The sequence below is a fragment of the Mus caroli genome, chromosome 18 (genome assembly GCF_900094665.2).
Source record: "Mus caroli chromosome 18, CAROLI_EIJ_v1.1, whole genome shotgun sequence".
NCBI classification, from domain to species: domain Eukaryota; kingdom Metazoa; phylum Chordata; class Mammalia; order Rodentia; family Muridae; genus Mus; species Mus caroli.
Genome location: NC_034587.1, coordinates 44,050,189 through 44,070,448, shown reverse-complemented (window position 1 = coordinate 44,070,448; position 20,260 = coordinate 44,050,189). Strand labels below are relative to the sequence as shown.

Sequence of the window (20,260 nt, the reverse complement as noted above, 5' to 3'; positions counted from 1 at the left end):
GAAAATAGCTCCATAAGGCTAGCCTATAGGCAAGTTTGTAGAGCATGTTCTTATTAGTGATTAGTGTGGGAGGGCCCAGCTCACTGTGATTGGAGCCAACCCTGGATAGGCAGTCTGAGTTGCATAAGAAAGGAGGCTGGGCAAGCCATAAGAGCTACCCAGTAAGCAGCATCCCTTAATGGCCTGAGCTTCAGTTCCTGTCCTGAGTACTTGCCCTGATTTCCCACAGTGATCGCGTGGGACTTCAGAGCTCTAAGCGGAGATAAACTCAGTTCTTTCCAAGTTGTTTTTGGTCCTGCTCTTTTGTTGCAGCAATAGAAACCCTAACTAAGGTGTTGTTAAGGAAAAAGAAAATACGAGTGATCTTTTCAGCCACAGAAAGAAATGTATCAAGTTATATTATAACCCACACTGAGCTATACTACAATGGCAGCTGGGGCCTTAGAAACCCTTAGAATCAAGCAATTATGGACAATACCTGTAACACTTGCCTTCTGCAATAACCCCAACTTTCAATTCTAAGCAACAGCATTCTCCATTAACAGTACAGGTACTGTGGTGCATAGTGAGCTCTGACTGGAGGTGAGTGAGCGCTGTAGTACCCCGGACCCTCGCATGAGAAATGTGCTCAACTGTTAACTGCTCTGTTTGCTTAACTACAGGATGTTCTGAAACCACATTCCTTCATGTGAAGCAGCCTATGTCTGAGCCTGGAAACAAGGGAAGACATTTCATTAACACAAGTTTCAAGTGAGTTTTCCCCCTCAGGAAATCATGTATTTATATAGTGTCACAGCTTAAAGTACATTATAAAATAAAAACATTGTACACTTGAGTTTAAATAATTCTAAGGTAGAAAATTTTTATTGACTGAAACCAGTGAACATGTATATTCATAAAAGGATGCATAAAGTTTTTGAGTGAACATGTAAGATTCTCATGTCATACTCATTACAGGTCAAGTTTTCATTCGCAATCTGAAACACTGAGAAGTGCACTGTTAGTAATCTGCAGAGATATATGTAAACCTAGATGATTTTGAAGTCATTAAAGTCAGGAACATTCAGGGGGAGTCAAGGGGAGCGCAGTGGGATGAACTCACAGCAGTACTGGCACCATTTTAGATTTCTTTCCTGCACTATACCTCAAGCAAAAGAATGTTGCAGGACAAATGCCAAAACATTTGACGGCCTGCGGCTGCTTCCCTAATTAATTACTGTAATGGGTAAGGTTTCATACTCTGCTAGGGCACCATCATACCTTCTGCCTACAGACTTTCCTTGATCCCTGAAAGCAATCTGACAGAAAAAACAGAGGCCCTTTGGTCTTGCAAACTTTCTATGCCGCAGTACAGGGGAACATCAGAGCCAAGAAGCAGGAGTGGGAGGGATGGGGAGCGGGGTAGGGTTAGGGTATAGGGGACTTTTGGGATAGCATTGAAATGTAAATGAAGAAAATATCTAATAAAATAATTGTTAAAGAGAGAGAGAGAGAGAAAAGAAAAAGCAGCATGGCATTCACTCCTTACTTCTTCCGTTTTCTCAACAATTGCTCCTGTGAGGAGAGAAGGCACAGTCGAAACCCAGTGCTCCTACTGTGATCTCCCATCACTGCTATTTGTCTAAGATGCAATAAGTCATATTATCTGTAGCAATAGAGTCACCGAATCCTCTAGAAAATATACTTGGGCAGTCTCTCTTCAGTGTGAAAGAGTGAGGTGGCCGGAATGTGATGGCGAAGGAAGCCAGTCTTCAAGAACATCATGTGAGGGAGTCCAGCTGCGCTTGTATGGTCTCCAGCTATTTACATAGACAAAATAAAGACAGCAGTGAGTGAGTGAGGGGAATACACCGCATACAAAACGCTTAGAAACATGCAAACCAAAGGGAAACGGAGGCAGCAAAGGGAATCTGTGCAGTGAACCACACACAGCATAACACGGCATAACGGTAACACTCAAGCTGCTTTTCTGGATGTGTAAAGACGTTAGGATTTAGGCTCATCATTGAATGTTTTTACACTCACGAAGGAAGAAGTATTACTGTCTTAAGTGCACTTAGCTATTTTAGTAAATTGTCACTACACGGTAAGACGTTAACGTTTGGTAGTTAGTGAGATGCATTGGAAAGAAAAATGAAACACGCTCAAAGATAAGTCTCTAGAATCTGTCAGCTTCCTTTTATCCTTGGGCTCAGCCATTTTTGTATGCCAGGTGGTCTACGTGTAATGGGCCAGTGGCTGTGGGGCGCACACAGTGCCCCGTTTAGTTCTACACAAAACACGAATCCTATCTATCTATCTCTTAGTTATTGTTCTCCTTCTGATTTAGTTCTCAGAGTCTCTTCATCTTGGTTTCGCCTCTTCCTACTGTGAAATATAAGTTGTTTATAGGAGTTTGAAGAATTTGGCCCTATAATTTGCCTATAATAAGGCACTCAAAAATAAACATTCATTAAAGCAAGGAGGCATTATGAAATTTCTACACACTAGAAAACATTTATAAACACAGACCTTGTTGTAGAAATCGAACAGCTCCTTGTGGTTGAATTCCACTAGAACTTTCTCCATGTTCTGTAAAGAAACAAGGGAAAGACATTCAGTTGTACGCAGTGCACACTGCACTTCCCACTCTCCAGGTCGTCTGGGAATATGGGATTCTTAGAACTCACAAAATCACTGGGTAACATTCCATCTGAGCAAAAGCTTTCAACTCTACAAGGACATCTTTCTTTAAGTCGACTCCACAAAAGTTAATAAAATTTAAGCTAGCAAGAGAACAATTTAATTAACTTTTTTTTCAATACAGAGGTAATACATGAGATTATATTTCATCTTTCTCAGCAGTCGATTTAAAATCGAGTAAATATCATTATGGAGACACTGGACATGGTGTATCTGATTGAACTCATCCAGCCACTAACGTCTCATATGGGCACAGCCTCTGCCTCCGAGCACTGCCCTGACAGTTACAATGTTAACGTGCTAAGATCGGTACCTCCTTTAATGGACACTCAGCTAAAGCTAATAGTTAACACAACGATCTCAAAGCCAGGACTTAGTCATCTTAGATTCATCTCACGTGTTGGAGCAACTACTCTGGGTGCTGCAGATAAACCACCTGTTTCTACTGACAGAGATCTAGTTAAGTGGATTCCCAACCAACTCAACTGTAAGTACCTAGCTGAAACAGCAAGCCACAGTGTTGCTAAGTACTTTACCCAAAGTTCCCCTGAAGAGGCAAAACCAATGGCAGAAAGTTAGGGATGTGGCACCCTTGCTGAGTCCACTGCTTTGACCACATGACACGGGCTGAGCACCATGACTGAAGAGGTGGGAGGGAAGCTGTTGTAAACAGACATTAATTCTAGAACTTAACCTGGTTAATTTCACTGTATCAACTCAATTCTCAGCTTCTGTGTTGTTCTTGTAAAACAGAAAAAAATCTGTTTTGATGGTTTCCATTTTTTATAACAAAGCCAAAATTTTCAAACCAAGTTATCTCCAGCTAACTCTTAGGTCAGTGGGCTGAATCAGAAACAGTGCCTCCCTCTTCATGAAGCCTAAGCACTAGGGGACCAACTTGCACAATTCTTTACACACTTAAGCCTTAGAGAATGGGAAGCTTATCACCTGTGTAGCCTGGTCCCTTAGAAATGGTGTAAATTATGACAGTTGTGAACTGTATTAAAAAATATGTGGCTGATTTGCACACATCATTAAACATGCAAAAGTCTAACCAGCATGATGTAGTGATACAATATTTTCCCTGAAGTTAGAAGGGGATTACTCTCTCAGTTCCATGTCAAAGCTAAGAGGGAATAAGTGGGAAACAACTATATAAAATAACTGATTCAGCTAACCCTAAACCCAGCACAAAAGGAGGTTGTATTCTGCTTTGCTCTGTTTTAAGGTGGTGTTTCCTAAAATGTTACACTAGGAGATGGAATAATGGAACACACTTATTAAAGGAATCATAGCTACTGTGACAGCATGTGGCAGACTAGAAAACACAAAGCCATCTTTCTTCTACAAAGGCACTGAACTAACAAAACACAGACCAGAATGTGTCTGTGAGAACCCTAGATACATAGTGCACACCAGTGGACTTGCTATAAAAAATATAAAAAATGACAAGTGAAGGTGCATGGGGAGATTGGAACCCCTGCATACCAGCAGTGAGACTTTAAACTGCTGTAACCCCCACAGAAAATTTGCCTGAGATTCCACCTTACACTAGTCAGAATGGCTAGGATCAAAAACTTAGGTGACAGCAGATGTTGGTGAGGATGAGGAGAAAGAGGGACACTCTTCCATTGCTGGAGGGATTGCAAGCTGGTACAACCACTCTGGAAATCAGTCTGGGGGTTCCTCAGAAAATTGGACACAGTACTACCAGAAGATTCAGCAATACCTCTCCTGGGCATACACCCAGGAGATGTTCCAACTGGTAATAAGGACATGTGCTCCACTATGTTCATAGCAACCTTATTTATAATAGCCAGAAGCTGGAAAGAACCCAGATGTCCCTCAACTGAGGAATGGATACAGAAAATGTGAAACATTTACACAATGGAGTACTACTAAGCTATTAAAAACAATGGTTTTATGAAATTCTTAGACAAATGGATGGATCTGGAGGACATAATCCTAAGTGAGGTAACCTAATCACAAAAGAACACATATGATATGCACTCACTGAGAAGTGGATATTAGCCCAGAAGCTCAGAATACCCAAGATACGATTTGAAAAACACATGAAACTCAAGAAGAAGGAAGACCAAAGTGTGGATACTTCTGATCCTTCTTAGAAGGGGAAACAAAATACCCATGAAAGGAGTTGCAGAGACAAAGTGTGAAGCAGAGACTGAAGGACTGCCCTACCTGGGGATCCATCCCATAAACAACCACCGAACTCAGTCAGACACTATTGTGGATGCCAACAAGAGCTTGCTGACAGGAGCCTGATAAAGCTGTCTCCTGAGGGGGCTCTTCCAGTGCCTGACAAATAAGAAGTAGATGCTTACAGCCATCCATTGGATGGAGCACAGGATCCCCGATGAAGGAACTAGAGAAAGTACCCAGGGAGCTGAAGGGGTTTGCAGCCCCATATGAGGAACAACAATATGAACTAACCAGTACCCCCCAGAACTCCCTGGGACTAAACCACCAATCAAAGGAAACACATGGTAGGACACATGGCTCTAGGTGCATATGTAGCAGAGGATGGCCTAGTTTGTCATCAATGGGAAGAGAGGCGCTAGATGAAGGTTCTATGCCCCAGTATAGGGGAATGCCAGGGCCAGGAAGTTGGGGAGCGGGGATGGGGTGGGGTAGGGGATTTTGGGAGGGAAAACTAGGAAAGGGGATAACATTTGAAATGTAAAGAAACTATCTAATAAAAGAAAAGACAAGAAAAGAAAATTTGCTTGAGGCTGGAGATGGCTCCGCAGCTCACAGCACCCACTAGAGGTGGTTCACAACTGCCTGAAACTCAAGCTCCACTAGACGATGGCTTCTCTCAGCCTCCAAGGAGACCTGCACTAAAGTGCACACCTCTGCAAATACAAAATCAAAAATAAAAATCTTAAAGGAAAAAGAACATGAAGGTTCCTTAAAAATTAAAGGTAGAGACTGAAGAGATGGCTCAGCTGTTAGCAATGACTGCTGCTCTCACAGAGGACCCAAGTTTGGTCGTAGTAAAACAAAGATTTGTAAGGGTTTGGGGGGTAGTGCTTTCTTTATAAAAATCTGTATGGAGACTCGGATGTGCAGGCGAAAGGATCTGTATGTCATTTTACATTGAGATCACATGGAACAATCCCTGTTTTTATGTCCTATGTGTATGAATGTGCCTGCATGTATGTCTGTGCCCATGTGCACATCTGGCACCCCTGGAGGCCAGAGGAGAGGCTGTGGATGTTCTCACGTCTACACACAGTATGGAAGTTTTGCCCAGTGAGGGAAACAAGCTTTTAACAGCGTCTCTCCACTTTAACATCTACACAAATCAGTGGCTACTCTGACCCAACCAAGAAGATAGAAAATCATTTACAGTCCAGGAGATTTAGAATTTTTTGGAATGCTGCTCTTTGGGGTAATTGGATATCTAACATCTTTCCTCAACTTTATATCCTTCTGCCTTTTGAGTCAATCCATGGTTCACCAGCATCTCTGGGGAGAGAGAAGAGAAAAGGGCTGAGATTCAACTCTGTCGCCTCAGCTACCATCAACTGTAACAATGGCGTTTGTGGAAGAAAATAATAAAAAAGCCCAGCTAAAGTAGCTTCAGGAACTGAAATTAGATGAGGGATTCTCCACCTGTTCCCTGCCTACCCCTGTCGTTGTCACTGTCACTGTCACCAGAAAGTGAGTGGCTGTCCCAGCACCAAAGGACTGTCTTAGATGTGTTGACTGAACAGCAGCTCAGGTTTGATGCCAACAGTGTAGACAGCAGACTCACAGGTAGAGACACACTATGGAGTCCTAAGTCCCACTTGTTCCTCCTCCTAGAACTCAAGCTGTGTTCTGGGCTGAACAGCACCTCCCTTGAACTCACACCATGGAACAATAACTCCTGAAGCACAAATATCACTGCACCTCTGGACAGAACTGGAAGAGTAGTCAGAAGACTGGGCCTAAGCCAGCATCTCTTAAAGCAGAGATGAGGGCAGATTTCTGTATAAAGTAAGCACAATGTAAAGGTACCAGTGGGAGATGATGATGATGGTCATTTTCTAGCCCAGAAGACAGGCTTCACAGTCTAGTCTGGGTCTTCTTCTCTACAAGTGTGAAGAAATAACTTCATGCTTGAAGTACATCTGTGTCACTTTGTTATGGCAGCCTGTTCTGGCTGGAACATTCAGTCTCCCCCTGGCCCCCTCACCCCCACATAAGCCCATAAGTTAAAGGCTTGGACCCCAGCTGGTGGCCTTTACCAAAAACTCCTAAAGCCTACTCAAGACCACTTGAACTGACACATTTTAAATTTATGAATTAAATAAATATTTGCCCTCTTCAAGTTGTTTTCTCATGTATTTTGTTATTTAAACAAAAACAAAAAGCAAAATTAAAACCCAGACCAATAGAGAGTCATTGAAAGCTAATGTAGGTCCTTCTATCTCTTTCTGAGATTAAAATAAAAATCTATTACCCATTCCACCCCCACCCCAATCCCCCCATGTAGCCCTGGACATCCTGGAACTTACTTTGTAGATGAGGCTTGCTTCAAGTTCAGAGCTCTACCGGCCTCTGCCTCCTGATTGCTGAGATTAAAAGTGTGTGCCACCTCTGCCTGGCAAAAATCTTACTCTTAAAAGCAATGGGAATCACTGAAGACTTCAGGTCTAAGAGTGACACAATTCTATTTACAGTCAATAGCTCAATTTTGCTTTCCTTTGAAAACTGATTATAACTGGCTAAACTGGCTGTGGACAAAGCAGCCATGAGGTTGCTGATTTAGTTCAGATAAGAAATGATGACTTGGAAGGAAACTATGCTCACCACTATACCATCAAATACCAGCCTGGGCTACTATATCCAACAAAACTCTCATCAGCATAAATAGAGAAATAAAAATATTCCAGGACAAAGCCAAATTCAAACAGTATCTATCTACCAATCCAGCCCTACAGAGGATCCTAGAAGGAAACTCCAACACAAGGAAGGTACCTACACCAAGGTATATTAAACATCTCATAACAAAGCCAAAAGAAGAGAACCACAGCACATAAAGAAAGCCACCTACAAAAACAAACATAACAGGAACCAACAGTCACCTGACTTTAATGTCTCTCAATATTAATGGACTCCTCTATAAAAAGACATAAGCTAACAGACTGAACACACAAACAAGATCCAGCATTTTGCTGCATACAAGAAAAACACCTCAATAACAAAGGCAGACATTATCTCAGAGCAAACGGATGGAAAAAGGTCTTCCAAGCAAATGGTCCCAAGAAACAAGCTGGAGTTGCCATCCTAATATCCAATAAAATAGACTTTCAACCAAATGTTATCAAGCATGATAAGAATGGACACTTTATATTTATGAAGGGGAAAATCCATCAAGAGAAAATCTCAATTCTGAACATTTATGCCCCAAATGCAAGAGCACCTACATTCATAAAAGAAACATTACTAAACCTCAAAACATACATTGAACACAATAATAGTGGGAGACTTCAACACCCCACTCTCACCAATGGACAGGTCATTGAAACAGAAACTAAACAGAGAGACAGTGAAACTAATACAGGTTATGAACCAAATGGATTTAATAGGTATCTATAGAACATTTCATCCTAAAACAAAAGAATACACATTCTTTTCAGCAAATCATGGTACATTCTCCAAAATCAACCATATAATTGGTCACAAAACAATCCTCAACCAATACAAGAAGAATGAAATAATCCCATGCATTCTATCAGATCATCATGACCTAAGGCTGGTCTTCAATAAGAGCAGAAACAACAGAAAACCCACATACACGTGGAAACTGAACAATTCTTTACTCAACTATAACTTGGTCAGGGAAGAAATAAAGAAATAAATTAAAGACTTCCTGGAATTTAATGAAAATGTTGATACATCATACCCACACATATGGAATACAATGAAAGCAGTGCTAAGAGGAAAATTTATAGCACTAATTGCCCTGGTTAAAAACAAACAAACAAACAAACAAACAAACAAAAACTGGAGAGATCTTATGCTAGCAACTTAACAGCACCCCTGAGAGTTCTAGAACAAAAAGAAGCAAACACACCCAAGAGGAGTAGATGGCAAGAAATAAGGTCTTAATCAACCAACTAGAAACAAAGAGAGCAATACAAAGAATCAACAAAACCAAAAGATGGTTCTTTGAGAGAATTAACAAGATAGATAAACCCCTAGGCAAACAAACTAAAGAGCCCAGAGGCAGTATCCAAATTAACAAAATCAGAAATGAAAAGGGAGACATAACAACAGAAATGGGGGAAATTCAAACTATCATCAGATCCTACTACAAAAGCCTATATTCTACAAAACTGGAAAATCTAGATGAAATGGATGGTTTTCTATACAGATACCATATTTCAAAGTTAAATCAAGAGCAGGTAAAATATTTAAACAGGCCTATATCCCATAAGGAAATAGAAGAAGTCATTTAAAAACCTCCTAACTTAAAAAAAAAAAAAAACCAGACAGATTTAGTACAGAATTCTACCAGATTGTCAAAGAAGACCTAATACCAATATTCCTCAAACTATTCCATAAAATAGAAACAGAAGAAGGGCTACCTAATTCATTCTATGAAGACACAATTAAATCTGATACATAAACCACACAAGGACCCAACCAAAAAGAGAACTTCTGACCAATCTTGCTTATGAATATTAATGCAAAAATACTCAAAAAAATTCTTGCAAACCAAGTCCAAGAATGCATCAAAGCCATCATTCACCATGATCAAGTAGGTTTCATCCCAGAGATGTAAGGTTGGTTCAATATACAAAAATCCATTAATGTAATCCATTATATAAATAAACTCAAAGAAAAAAATCACACGATCATCTCCTTAGACGCAGAAAAAGCATTTGACAAAATACAATATCCCTTCATGTTAAAAGTATTGGAGAGCTCAGGATTTTGAGGCCCATATCTAAACATAATAAAAGCAATCTACTGCAGACCAGTAGCCAACATCAAACTAAATGGGCAGATACTTGAAGCAATCCCACTAAAATTACGGACAAGACAAGAATGCTCACTCTCTACATATCTATTCAATATAGTACTCGAAGTGCTAGCTAGAACAATAAGAGAACAAAAGAGATCAAGGGAATACAAACTGGCAAAGAAGAAATAAAGCTATCACTATCCGCAGATGATATGATAGTATACATAAACGACCACAAAAACTCTACCAAAGAACATCTCCAGCTGATAAACAATTTCAGAAAAGTGTCCGCATATAAAATTAACTCATATAAATCAGTAGCCTTCTTTTATACAAAAGACAAACAGGCTGAGAAAGAAATTAGGGAAACAACTCCCTTCACAATAGCCATAAACAATATAAAATATCTTCGGGTAACTCTAACCAAACAAGTGAAAGACCTGTATAACAATAACTTCAAGTCTCTCAAAAAAGAAACTGAAGAAGATCTCAGAAAATGGAGAGATCTCCCATGCCCATAGATTGCAGAATTAATATAGTACAAATGGCCTTCCTACCAAAGGCAATCTACAGATCCAATGCAATCCCCATCAAAATCCCAACACAATTCTTCAAAGACATGGAAAGAACAACTCTCAAATTCATCTGGGAAGGCAAAAACCCCAGAATAGTGAAAACAATTCTTAACAATAAAAGAACAGCTGGGGGAATCACCATCCCTGACCTCAAGCTTTGCTACAGAGCAATAGGGATAAAAACTGCATGGTATTGGTACAGAGACAGACACATTGATCAATGGAATAGAATTGAAGACCCAGAAATAAAACTACACTTACACTTGATCCTTGAAAAAGAAGTAAAAAAATATACAACACAAAAAGGAAAGCATCTTCAATAAATGGTGCTGGTCTAACTGGCTGTCTGTATGGAGAAAAATGAAAATAGACCCATATTTGCACAAAGCGCAAGTACAAGTGGATCAAGGACCTCAACATAAAACCAGATACACTGAATCTAATAGAAGAGAAGTGGGGAAAAGCCTTGAACTCATTGGCACAGGGGGAAACTTCCTAAACAGAATTCCAATGGCTTATGCTCTAATATCAACAATTGATATATGAGACCTCATGAAACTGGAAAGCTTCTGTAAGGCAAAGGACATAGTCAATAAGACAAATTGGCAACCTACATATTGGAAAAAAAATCTTCACTACCCCCACATGTGATAGAGGGCTAATACCCAAAATATATAAAGAACTCAAGAAGCTATCCCCCCAAACCCCAAACAACCTAATCAAAAAATGGGGTATAGAACTAAACCGAGAATTCACAATAGAGGAATCTCAAATGGCTGAAAAGCACCTACAGAAACGTTCAAAGACCTTAGTCATTAGAGAAATGCAAATCAAAAGGACCCTAAGAGTCTACCTTAGACCAATCAGAATGGCTAAGACCAAAATCTCAGGTGACAACACATGTTGGAAAGGATATGGAGAAAGAGGAACACTCTTCCCTTGCTGGTGGGTTTACTCTGGACATCAATCTGGAGGTTCCTCAGAAACTTGGAAATAGATCTACCACTCTTGGGAATATACCTAAAAGATACCCCACCATGCCACAGGGGCACGTGTTCCACTATGTTCATAGTGGCCTTATTTGTGTTAGCCAGAAGCTGGAAACAACCCAGATGTCCCACAACAGAACAATTGATACAGAAAATGTGGTTCATTTACACAATGGAATACTACTCAGCTATTAAGAAGGAGGACGTCCTGAGTTTTGCAGGCAAATTGATGGAACTAGAAAATATCACCTTGAGTGAGGTAACTCAGACCCAAAAGGACACGCATGGTATGTACTCACTAATAAGTGGATATTAGCAAAAAAGAAAAAAGAAAAAGAAAATACAGAATACCCAAGATACAGTCCACAGAACTCAAAAAGGTCAATAAACTGAAGGGCTCAAGTGAGGACTCCTCGGTCCCACTTGAGAAGGAAAAGAAAGCAATCACAAGGGGGGGGGGAGCTGGGAGGGAAAGAGGACAAGTTGGGGGGGGGAGGGGAGAAGGGAACCTGATCTGGTATTGGGTGAGGGAAAAGGACTGAAGCCGAGGGCCAGCAGAAAGAATGGAAACAGGCAACCTCAGGAGGTAGGAGGTTGGGGGTACTCTCCAGAATGTAGCAGAGACCTGGGAGATGACAGACACTCAGGACTCAATGGGAGGGACCTTAGATGAAATGCCCAACCATGGGGAGAGGGAACTTGAAGAGCCCACCTCGAGCAGAAAGGGTATCAAGTAAGGGATGGGGTTCCCATCCCACAGTCACATCTCTGACCCATAATTGTTCCTGTCTGAAAGAACTGCAGGGATGGAAATGGAGAGGAGCCTGAGGAAAAGAAGGTCCAGAGACAGGCTCAAGGTGGGATCCAGCTCAAGGGGAGGTCCCAAGGCCTGACACTATTACTGAGACTATGGAGCACTCACAAAAAGGGACGTATCATGACTGCCCCCCCGAAAGACCAACAAGCAGCTGAGTCAGATGCAGATATTTGCACCCAATCAATGGACAGAAGCAGCTGACCCCTGTTGTTGAATTAGGGAAAGACAGAAAGAAGCTTAGGAGGAGGGCGACCCTGTAGGAGGACCAGTAGTCTCAATTAACCTGGACACCCTAGATCTCTCAGACATTGGACCACCAACCAGGCAGTATACACCAGCTGATATGAGGCCCCCAACACACATAGAGCAGAGGACTGCTGGGTTTGGGTTCAGTCCGAGAAGATGCACCTAACCCTCAAGAGACTGGAGGCCCCAGGGAGTTTAAAGGTCTGATGGGGTTGGGGGTGGACATATCCTCGTGGAGACAGGGGGTAGGGAGGAGGTACGAGATGTGGAAAAGACAGGGGGTGGGCCAGGAGGGCAATATAATCTGGATAAGAAAGAAAGAAAGAAAGAAAGAAAGAAAGAAAGAAAGAAAGAAAGAAAGAAAGAAAGAAAGAAAGATAGATTAAATAAAAAGGATAAAAAATAATAAAAAAAGAAATGATAACTTGCTCTGATGGTTAGAGTGACAGAGAAATGTGTGTGTGTGCATGAGAGAGAGAAAGAGAGAAAGAGAGAGAGACTGTTCAAAGTACAACAAATAGCACTCCATGGTCAATCTGGGGTGGGATTAGGAGGTCATAAGGGGTAGAAAGATGAAGAATAGCGGGCAGTTTGCTGGAAAGAGATGACAAAGGGACAGGACTGAGATTAGTAACACAAGGGCAGCAGATTCAGAAGGCATATCAAAAAGAAGGGCTCAGGAAGGCAGAGATCACCCGGAAAACAAGTAAGTAAGTCTGGGAAAGACAGCTAGGGAAGAGAAAGACACTAGGAGTCACTGACACTAAAAACTGAGCCGCCGAGGCTGCCCTGTAAAAGCATGGAACACAAGAATGTGTCTAGGTCTCGGGGTTTAGGGTAAGGAGGTTCTGGATAAATACCAAGTATGCGTTATTTATTACAATGAATTACTGGTTATTTATTACAACGAATCAGTAAGTCAGTATACAAACACTCAACCCGGGTGGCTTGCTTTAAAATATGCCTTCAACCTTCCATTTTCCTGTCACTAGCGTCACTGATGTCACTAACACTGTTAAGTAGACAGACAGAGACTGGAAGATTTTGTCTCTCCCTCTCCTGTCTTATACGTAAGATTACAGCTAAAAATCCACTTACAAAGTTCATCATTTCTACCATCGGGGCTAACTGTGTACTTTCATACACCAAACTCGGATGGTTTATACTTGACCTGAAAACACAGCAAAATGAAAATAAACAAGAGTTTCTCTGCCACCGTCTTGAGGAAGATCACTTTCTCTAACCCTCTTCATTTTAAATTTGTAATCTTATCCACCAGAGCTGGGATAATGCTGCTCGTGCCCATTAGCAAAATTCCCATGGAAATAGAATTTACTCTGGTCTTCAGAAAGGTCTGACTTGATGAAAGATGACACTAAAAATATCTTCTGCTTTCCCATTAGTGAGGAACACAAATACATTTTGAAAAGAGAAATGCACCAATTTTGTCACAAATTATCTAGACAGAAATAATAAAAATAACCCAGATAAGAACTGATATGTATATTGCTTTGCTTTCAAACCTAAATTGAGTATCAAAATTAGAGTTGTTACAATTATCCTTTCACTTAGGCACAAAGGCAGAACACTCCTGCAAGAGACAGGCTACCAGCTCTTGTTCTGTAGGGCCTAGGACACTCTGATGGGTCCCTGGAGAGGCTTTCTTTTTGGGAGAGGAAACTAGGCAGAAAGCATGTAAATGATACTCCACCCTACGGAATGAGCTCACTGAACAGACATCATTAGGCATCAAGTAAATATCTCTGTAGATTTTATGGCTATACTATATGTAACTCGAGATAACTGTAAATATATTCCAGCATATTTACCATTAGGGACTTACTATCTTTATCAAGTATTATTGTTCAAAAAAGGATCAATACGATGTCAGCTCTGAACAGAACAAAGAAGCTATTACCTCTACATGCACAACCACTGGCCATTTCTCTCACCCACAGCATTTGATCATTCAGGAATCTCTGAGCTACATGTGTATTATTGATATGAAGCAGCTTCATCTCCCAAGGCTTTTTGTTTGTTTGTCTTAAGACTTAAGGATACTGAAAAGTGTACCGGCATCGCCAAATGAAGCCTCTGGACTGAGGTGGTTAGAACACAAAGTGTTAGACAGTGCTTTACCAGCAACCTTGCTTACTCTCCTAAGTGCCATGAAGAAACCTGCTCTATGAAGACAAAATAAAGCAGACAAATGACAGAAAGGGACAGGTCATCGTCTATGCTCCGTCCCATGGGCGTGGCTTAATGCAGACTTTGATTTGAATGCCAAGATGGTTCAGAGGGGGTAAAATCCTCTTTCCATGAATATGCACAATGATTTCCACTTTACACAGAAATACATATGAACTAGGATGATGGTACAATGGCCAATAAATATAGGTTGTGAGGTGTCTAACTATCTTAAGTAAAAAGAAATATAATGTAAGGTTAAAGGCTTCACTTTCCCAAAAACATGCTGAAAAAAACTTTAATGAAATGTCTTATCTTTGATAATAAAAACAAAACAAATACAACAAGACAAGTCACTGTGAATTTTTCACAAATGCTACATAATATCATAAATTTAAAACTTTAATTTCAAACAAAGGACTAAACGTGTTAACTCAATGACAATATGAGAGACAGAACGCAGCAATAGACACAGTCATCCTCACGTGGCATGGAGCCGACTTCTACTGTTTCCAAAGAAATATGGGAAAAACTGCCCAGTCCAACAGTTTTCTAAAATCCACGGCCATGACCCTGCTCCATGAGGAGGCATTCTGAGAACCTGAGCTCACGTCAAAGATGATGGAAGTTAAAAACAAACAAAGAAAAAAAAAAAAAACCCAAAAATCTGCAACCAATACAGAGGATGCAAGCCACAGAGAGCTCTTCTCAAGGTTAAATCAACCAACCATATTACAATTTTTTAAAAAAATCTTGGCAAATGCTAATCTGCTTCAGAACACAATAGCATATAAACTGCAAAGCAAACTCTATGCTCATTAGTGTGGCCTTTGCCAAAATTTGTCCCACGTTGCTGAAAGACTCAACTTCAGGCACCATCTTGCATATAGATGGATGTGATACCAAGGAAAGTACCAGCAGTGTTTCGCATTATCGTCTGGGTCTTATCTCTGTGATTCTAGGCGCTCTAGTAGCATCCCAACAGAATGTATGTGCACACATGCATATACTCTCCTTCACACTTCAGCTGACACGAACTCATCTTCCTCTGGAAACACACTGACCACGGAGTCTATCAGAAAGAGGCTTTTGTGTAAAGGACAGCAATATTTTCAATTCGATTATAGTACTTGACTCTATTTAGAAAATATTGGACGTAGTAACATAGCCATTAACTTGTAACTATTGATTCTCAATAAATTTGGGGGGCAGGGAAACGACTCTTACCTTAAGCTGGTTAAAGCAGAAAATCTAGTGTTTTGCAATACTTAGCTGAAAAGAAAATGTAGTAGTTTGGCTGCCAACATGGTAACAAACCATTGTTGCCAGAAATCTTTAAATAACACAAAAGTTGTAGAACAATGCATGTACATTTTCACTAAATTTAATTGCGTATCAATCTATCCTGGCTGTTTGACCTATGATTTGCATAACACTCTTCATTTTGGTTAGCATATATTTTACTCTCCTGCAGATAAAGCTAAAGCATGTGTGACAGTCCTACCAGCAGATCTCTCTTCTTTAAGGTGGACAGTGCACTGCACATACACTTGGAGCCAATCAAAGTATATCCCATGTAGTATTCATTGACTGCAATGTATTATGTGTGTGCCAATGTGTCATTATGATATTCAAATTCCTAAAGACAGTCAGGTATAAAAACAAAATATGACAGAAGACAGGATCAATGCAGCAACTGTCCAGAGGCCACTTTAGCCTGTCACAGCACTGTTCAGGACATATTACGACCATAACTGAAATCCTTGTGAACTGTAATTGTAAAATCATCCTGGAATCAACTGAACTAATGATGCATAACCCACAAAAGTAAGTGGCTTGAACAAGCTGTGCATTTCTAATCCTCAGCCAGGAGCTCATCAACAGTGCTTTCAGTTTATGTTTAATACGTTAGTCTGTGGCAGTTACTGTGAGTTCAGCACAGACACCACCACCAGATAGCTCCATCCATACCATGATATGCGAGACAACGATGGAATGTATGTTTTACAGGTGAGAATGGAGCAATGCTGAAGAATTCACCTTACTTTTTAATAGCAGTTTTATAGAAATTCTCATATGTTATTCAACTCATTCATTCAGAGTGAGTAATTCAATCACAAGGCTATGTTTCACAGTTAATTCTAGAATATTCTCGCCACCTCAAAGCAACTCCAGACCTCTTGCCACTGCCTGCTAACACTGCTAATTACTCTGCTCTCCACCTTCAAGCCCTGGGCAGGAGTAATCTAGTCTTCATCGATTCGCCTATTCTGAAAACAATATAAAATTTAATACAATCATGTATAAGTGATATTTTATGACTAATTTTTATCTACTGTGTTTCTATGACATAGCCACATAGTATGTAATGCTAAGCAAAAAAGTCCAATCAAGTAAATGAAATTGTTGGAATTGGATTATAATTCCAATTTAATAATTCACATATGATATAAACATATACCTAAACACAGTACAGAACAAAAATGCTGACACAGTTTTCTCTTCTTTGACAATTAAAATAAAATATGTAATAGCACATGAACATGACTCACAAACACATTTTATTTATTTTTAAAAATAATGTTAAGAAGTATTTTTCCTCCTCCTGGAAACCTGTTACTCATCTTTCAGACTCTTGAAATGTCACCTCCTCTGTGAAACCTTCTTTGAGTCTTCCCAACTCCCACCACCCTAGGGTGCTTAGTTACTCTCACACAGTGAGAGTTCTGTGAGTTCTTGTTGTAATGTGCTATGATGGAAACTTTGACATCAAGGGAAGTATCATTCTCATATTCATATATGTATATATATATATATACACACACACACACACACACACACACACACACACACACGCACACACACATTACCCAGTATCTAACACACATGCACGCACACACACATTACCCAGTATCTAAAGTAGAACATGGACACCATTGGTTTTTAATCTCCCAAAACATATTGAGGATTGAACATGGTGTCACAGTCTTATACTTCACCACTGAATTATATCCTAAGTTCCTGATATGAACAATTAATCCTAAAATTAATTATTATCTATAGATACTCCTAAGGCTTTTTGGTGGCTATTTCTAAAATTTTCTGTTCTATAAGTTCAAACAATGCTGAGGAAAACATTCTATAAAAAGTGTCTTAGTTAGGGTTTTATTGCTCTGAAGAGATACCATGAGCATGCAAAAGGAAAACATTTAGTTGGGCTGGCTTACAGTTCAGAGGGTTAGTCCATTATCATCATGGTGGCACACAGACAGACATGGTACTGGGAGGTAGCTGAGAGTTCTCCACATGGATCCGAAGGCAGCAAGAAGTACCTGTGAGCCACTAGGACTGATTTGAGCTTCTGAGGCTTCAAAGCCTATCCCTAGTGACACACCTCCTCCTTATGGGCCTATGGAGCCATTTTTATTCCAACTGCCACAGAAAGTGAAGGATAATTAATAATTTAAGTAATAACTGCAAGCATAATGCTTACTATGCACCAGCTACATTATGTTGGGTGCTTCATACCTATGAACTAATTGAATTCCCACATCAATGCCATGAACTATAATTATCGTCATTAGATGTGCGGAATCTTAAGCACAAAGAGATTAGTTTAGGCTACTTAAGCCCTCACAGCCAAGCAGGCTGACAGTCCGAGATCTAATCTGGTAGCAAGGCCCCAGAAGCCTACGCTCTTAAACTGGTCTGTAGTGTTTTGGATTTTGAGAGATACTATGGGAAGGAACAGCAACATTGCGGGAGAAAGCTCAGACTAGAGTCCTAGGCACAGTGCTTTTCTGGGCTGTAGCCTTTTCTATTGTCAGGTCACTGTAAGAATAGCTCTGCCACCAGGCTTAGTGAGATTATTAGCATAACCCTGTAATATACTTAAGTACATACCTATAAGACACTAACACAACTAAGGCAGTAAACCTTTACTTAAACTGTGATGATATTGAATCTCTTTTAGTTTTAGGTGATTTCACCTCAACTACCTTGAGTATTTTTATTTTCCTTATAATAAAGATGCTATTTTGAGTTTTCAGCATATATTCTTTTCAAAGTAATAAAACTAAGAGAAATGAAATTATGTGATCACGTAACTATATCTTTAATTTATTCCATATATGAAGTTATAGAGATATAAAGAACAGTGAATTAGGTTTATGTTTGCCAGGTTAACGCTTATTAGTTAATAGCTTTTATCATTCTTGTTAGTAAACACCTCTCAGATTTTCAACTACATTTATATTAGCAATGTATTTTAAAACAAACTGTTTAAAGAAAAAACTCAACTTTGTCACTGACCCACACTGAAGACGCCTAGCTCTTCAGAACAAGTAGTCTTAAAATAAATATGAACAACTAAGGAGGAGAGGCCTGTTACTCATATTCCAGACTCCTGAAATGTCACCTCCTCTGTGAAACGTTGTTTGAGACTTCCCAACTCCCACCACCCTAGACCCCTGTTTCGCTACTCTTTAATCAGTGAGGTTTCTGTTAGTTCTTGCTACGATGTACTCTAATGGAAGCTTTCATACCATGCACCAATCCCCTTGACGGCAAGGCAGTATCACATATATTAATATCCAGTATCTAATGTAGAACACAGACATTATAGGTTAGTCTTCCCCCATTCCTCCTCCACTGGGGATTTCTAACCTGTAAAACCAACGAAAATGAAAGTGTCGGAGAAATTGTGTTATACTACCCAAACTGATCCAGTTTACTTTTTTTTTTTTCTTAATGTTTCTTCTGAAACCCAGGATTCAATAAAGCTAGGGCTGAATTCCACCATCTTAAAGATTATGTGCATACACATTAACATAGCTCAGAGCAAATCTGGCCCACTGCAGCATTGACCACAATGACCAAGGTCTAACACTGGTAAAGCACCTATATGAACTGTGACCTCTTTACTGCATTCATGAATTTAACTTCCTGATTACATATTTCCTTTAACCCTGCAAGTCTAACTCATTAGATATGTTCTGGATCTTCGACAAGTTGTATAGAATATTGTGTGGCTTGGGGGTTGGTTTGGGGGTTTCAAATAATTTCAGTTTTCAGTGTATGTTTATAAGCAACAATAATAGTGTCAGGGCTAGAACAATGATAATCGCACAAAGATTTTGTTTTGCTTTACTTGAATTTAAACGAGCAACAGAGATAAACACAAAGTATAAAATAATTTGAATGCTGTAACAGTCAAGACACTGTAGAGTCAACAGAAAATTCAAGATCCTAAGAAATGACAGGTATCTGAAAGATAAATCTTTGGGAGCAAGGCAATGTAGGAAGAACATTAAAAGAAAGTAGTTTAATGCCATAATAATCTAAACTAGAGGTAACAGAGGTGCTGTAGAAAACGAAAAGAAATACATGCATTTAAGAAATAAGATCTGGAAAACTCAGGAGCTCTTTCAATGAGAAATGTATGTGATACAAGGTGTTAAGAATGAGATTGCCTGAGCATCGGCAGCAGATATCTTGGTTCTGGGACCCTGCCGAGAGTATTCTGCACAGGCCCCAGATATCCGGCCACTTTCCCGGCCAGAGGATAGGGGTCTACCTGGGCCGAGAGCGCTTGGCCTGACCATCGGCTGCAGACATCTTGGTTCCAGGACTCCTCCGAGAGTATTCTGCACAGGTGAGAGTGTAGAATACAGAAGCTAACAGCTTCTGGGACAGGCCAAAGCAACTCAGCTTCGGGACAGGTCCTGTTTTGGGCCTTCGTCTTCGGCCAAGAGGGAGGTCCTAACACCAGATATCTGTGCACCTT

At 40.1% G+C, this 20,260-nt stretch overlaps 1 protein-coding gene across 2 annotated transcripts in view; it reads right to left on the bottom strand.

Annotated features, from left to right (window-relative positions):
• Positions 1 to 836: 836 nt before the first annotated feature.
• Positions 837 to 20,260, bottom strand: part of Commd10 (COMM domain containing 10) — a 126,137-nt gene continuing 106,713 nt past the window's right edge. The window contains exons 6-7 of one of the 2 annotated variants that reach the window (XM_021150690.2): positions 2,512 to 2,571; positions 837 to 1,799 (exon numbers count right to left, since the gene is read on the bottom strand). In XM_021150690.2, coding sequence (XP_021006349.1) covers positions 1,761 to 1,799; positions 2,512 to 2,571 — 99 coding nt within the window. In that variant the 3' untranslated portion in view covers positions 837 to 1,760. The remainder of the gene's footprint in view (positions 1,800 to 2,511; positions 2,572 to 20,260) is intronic. The other variant, XM_021150691.2, reaches the window with a different exon arrangement.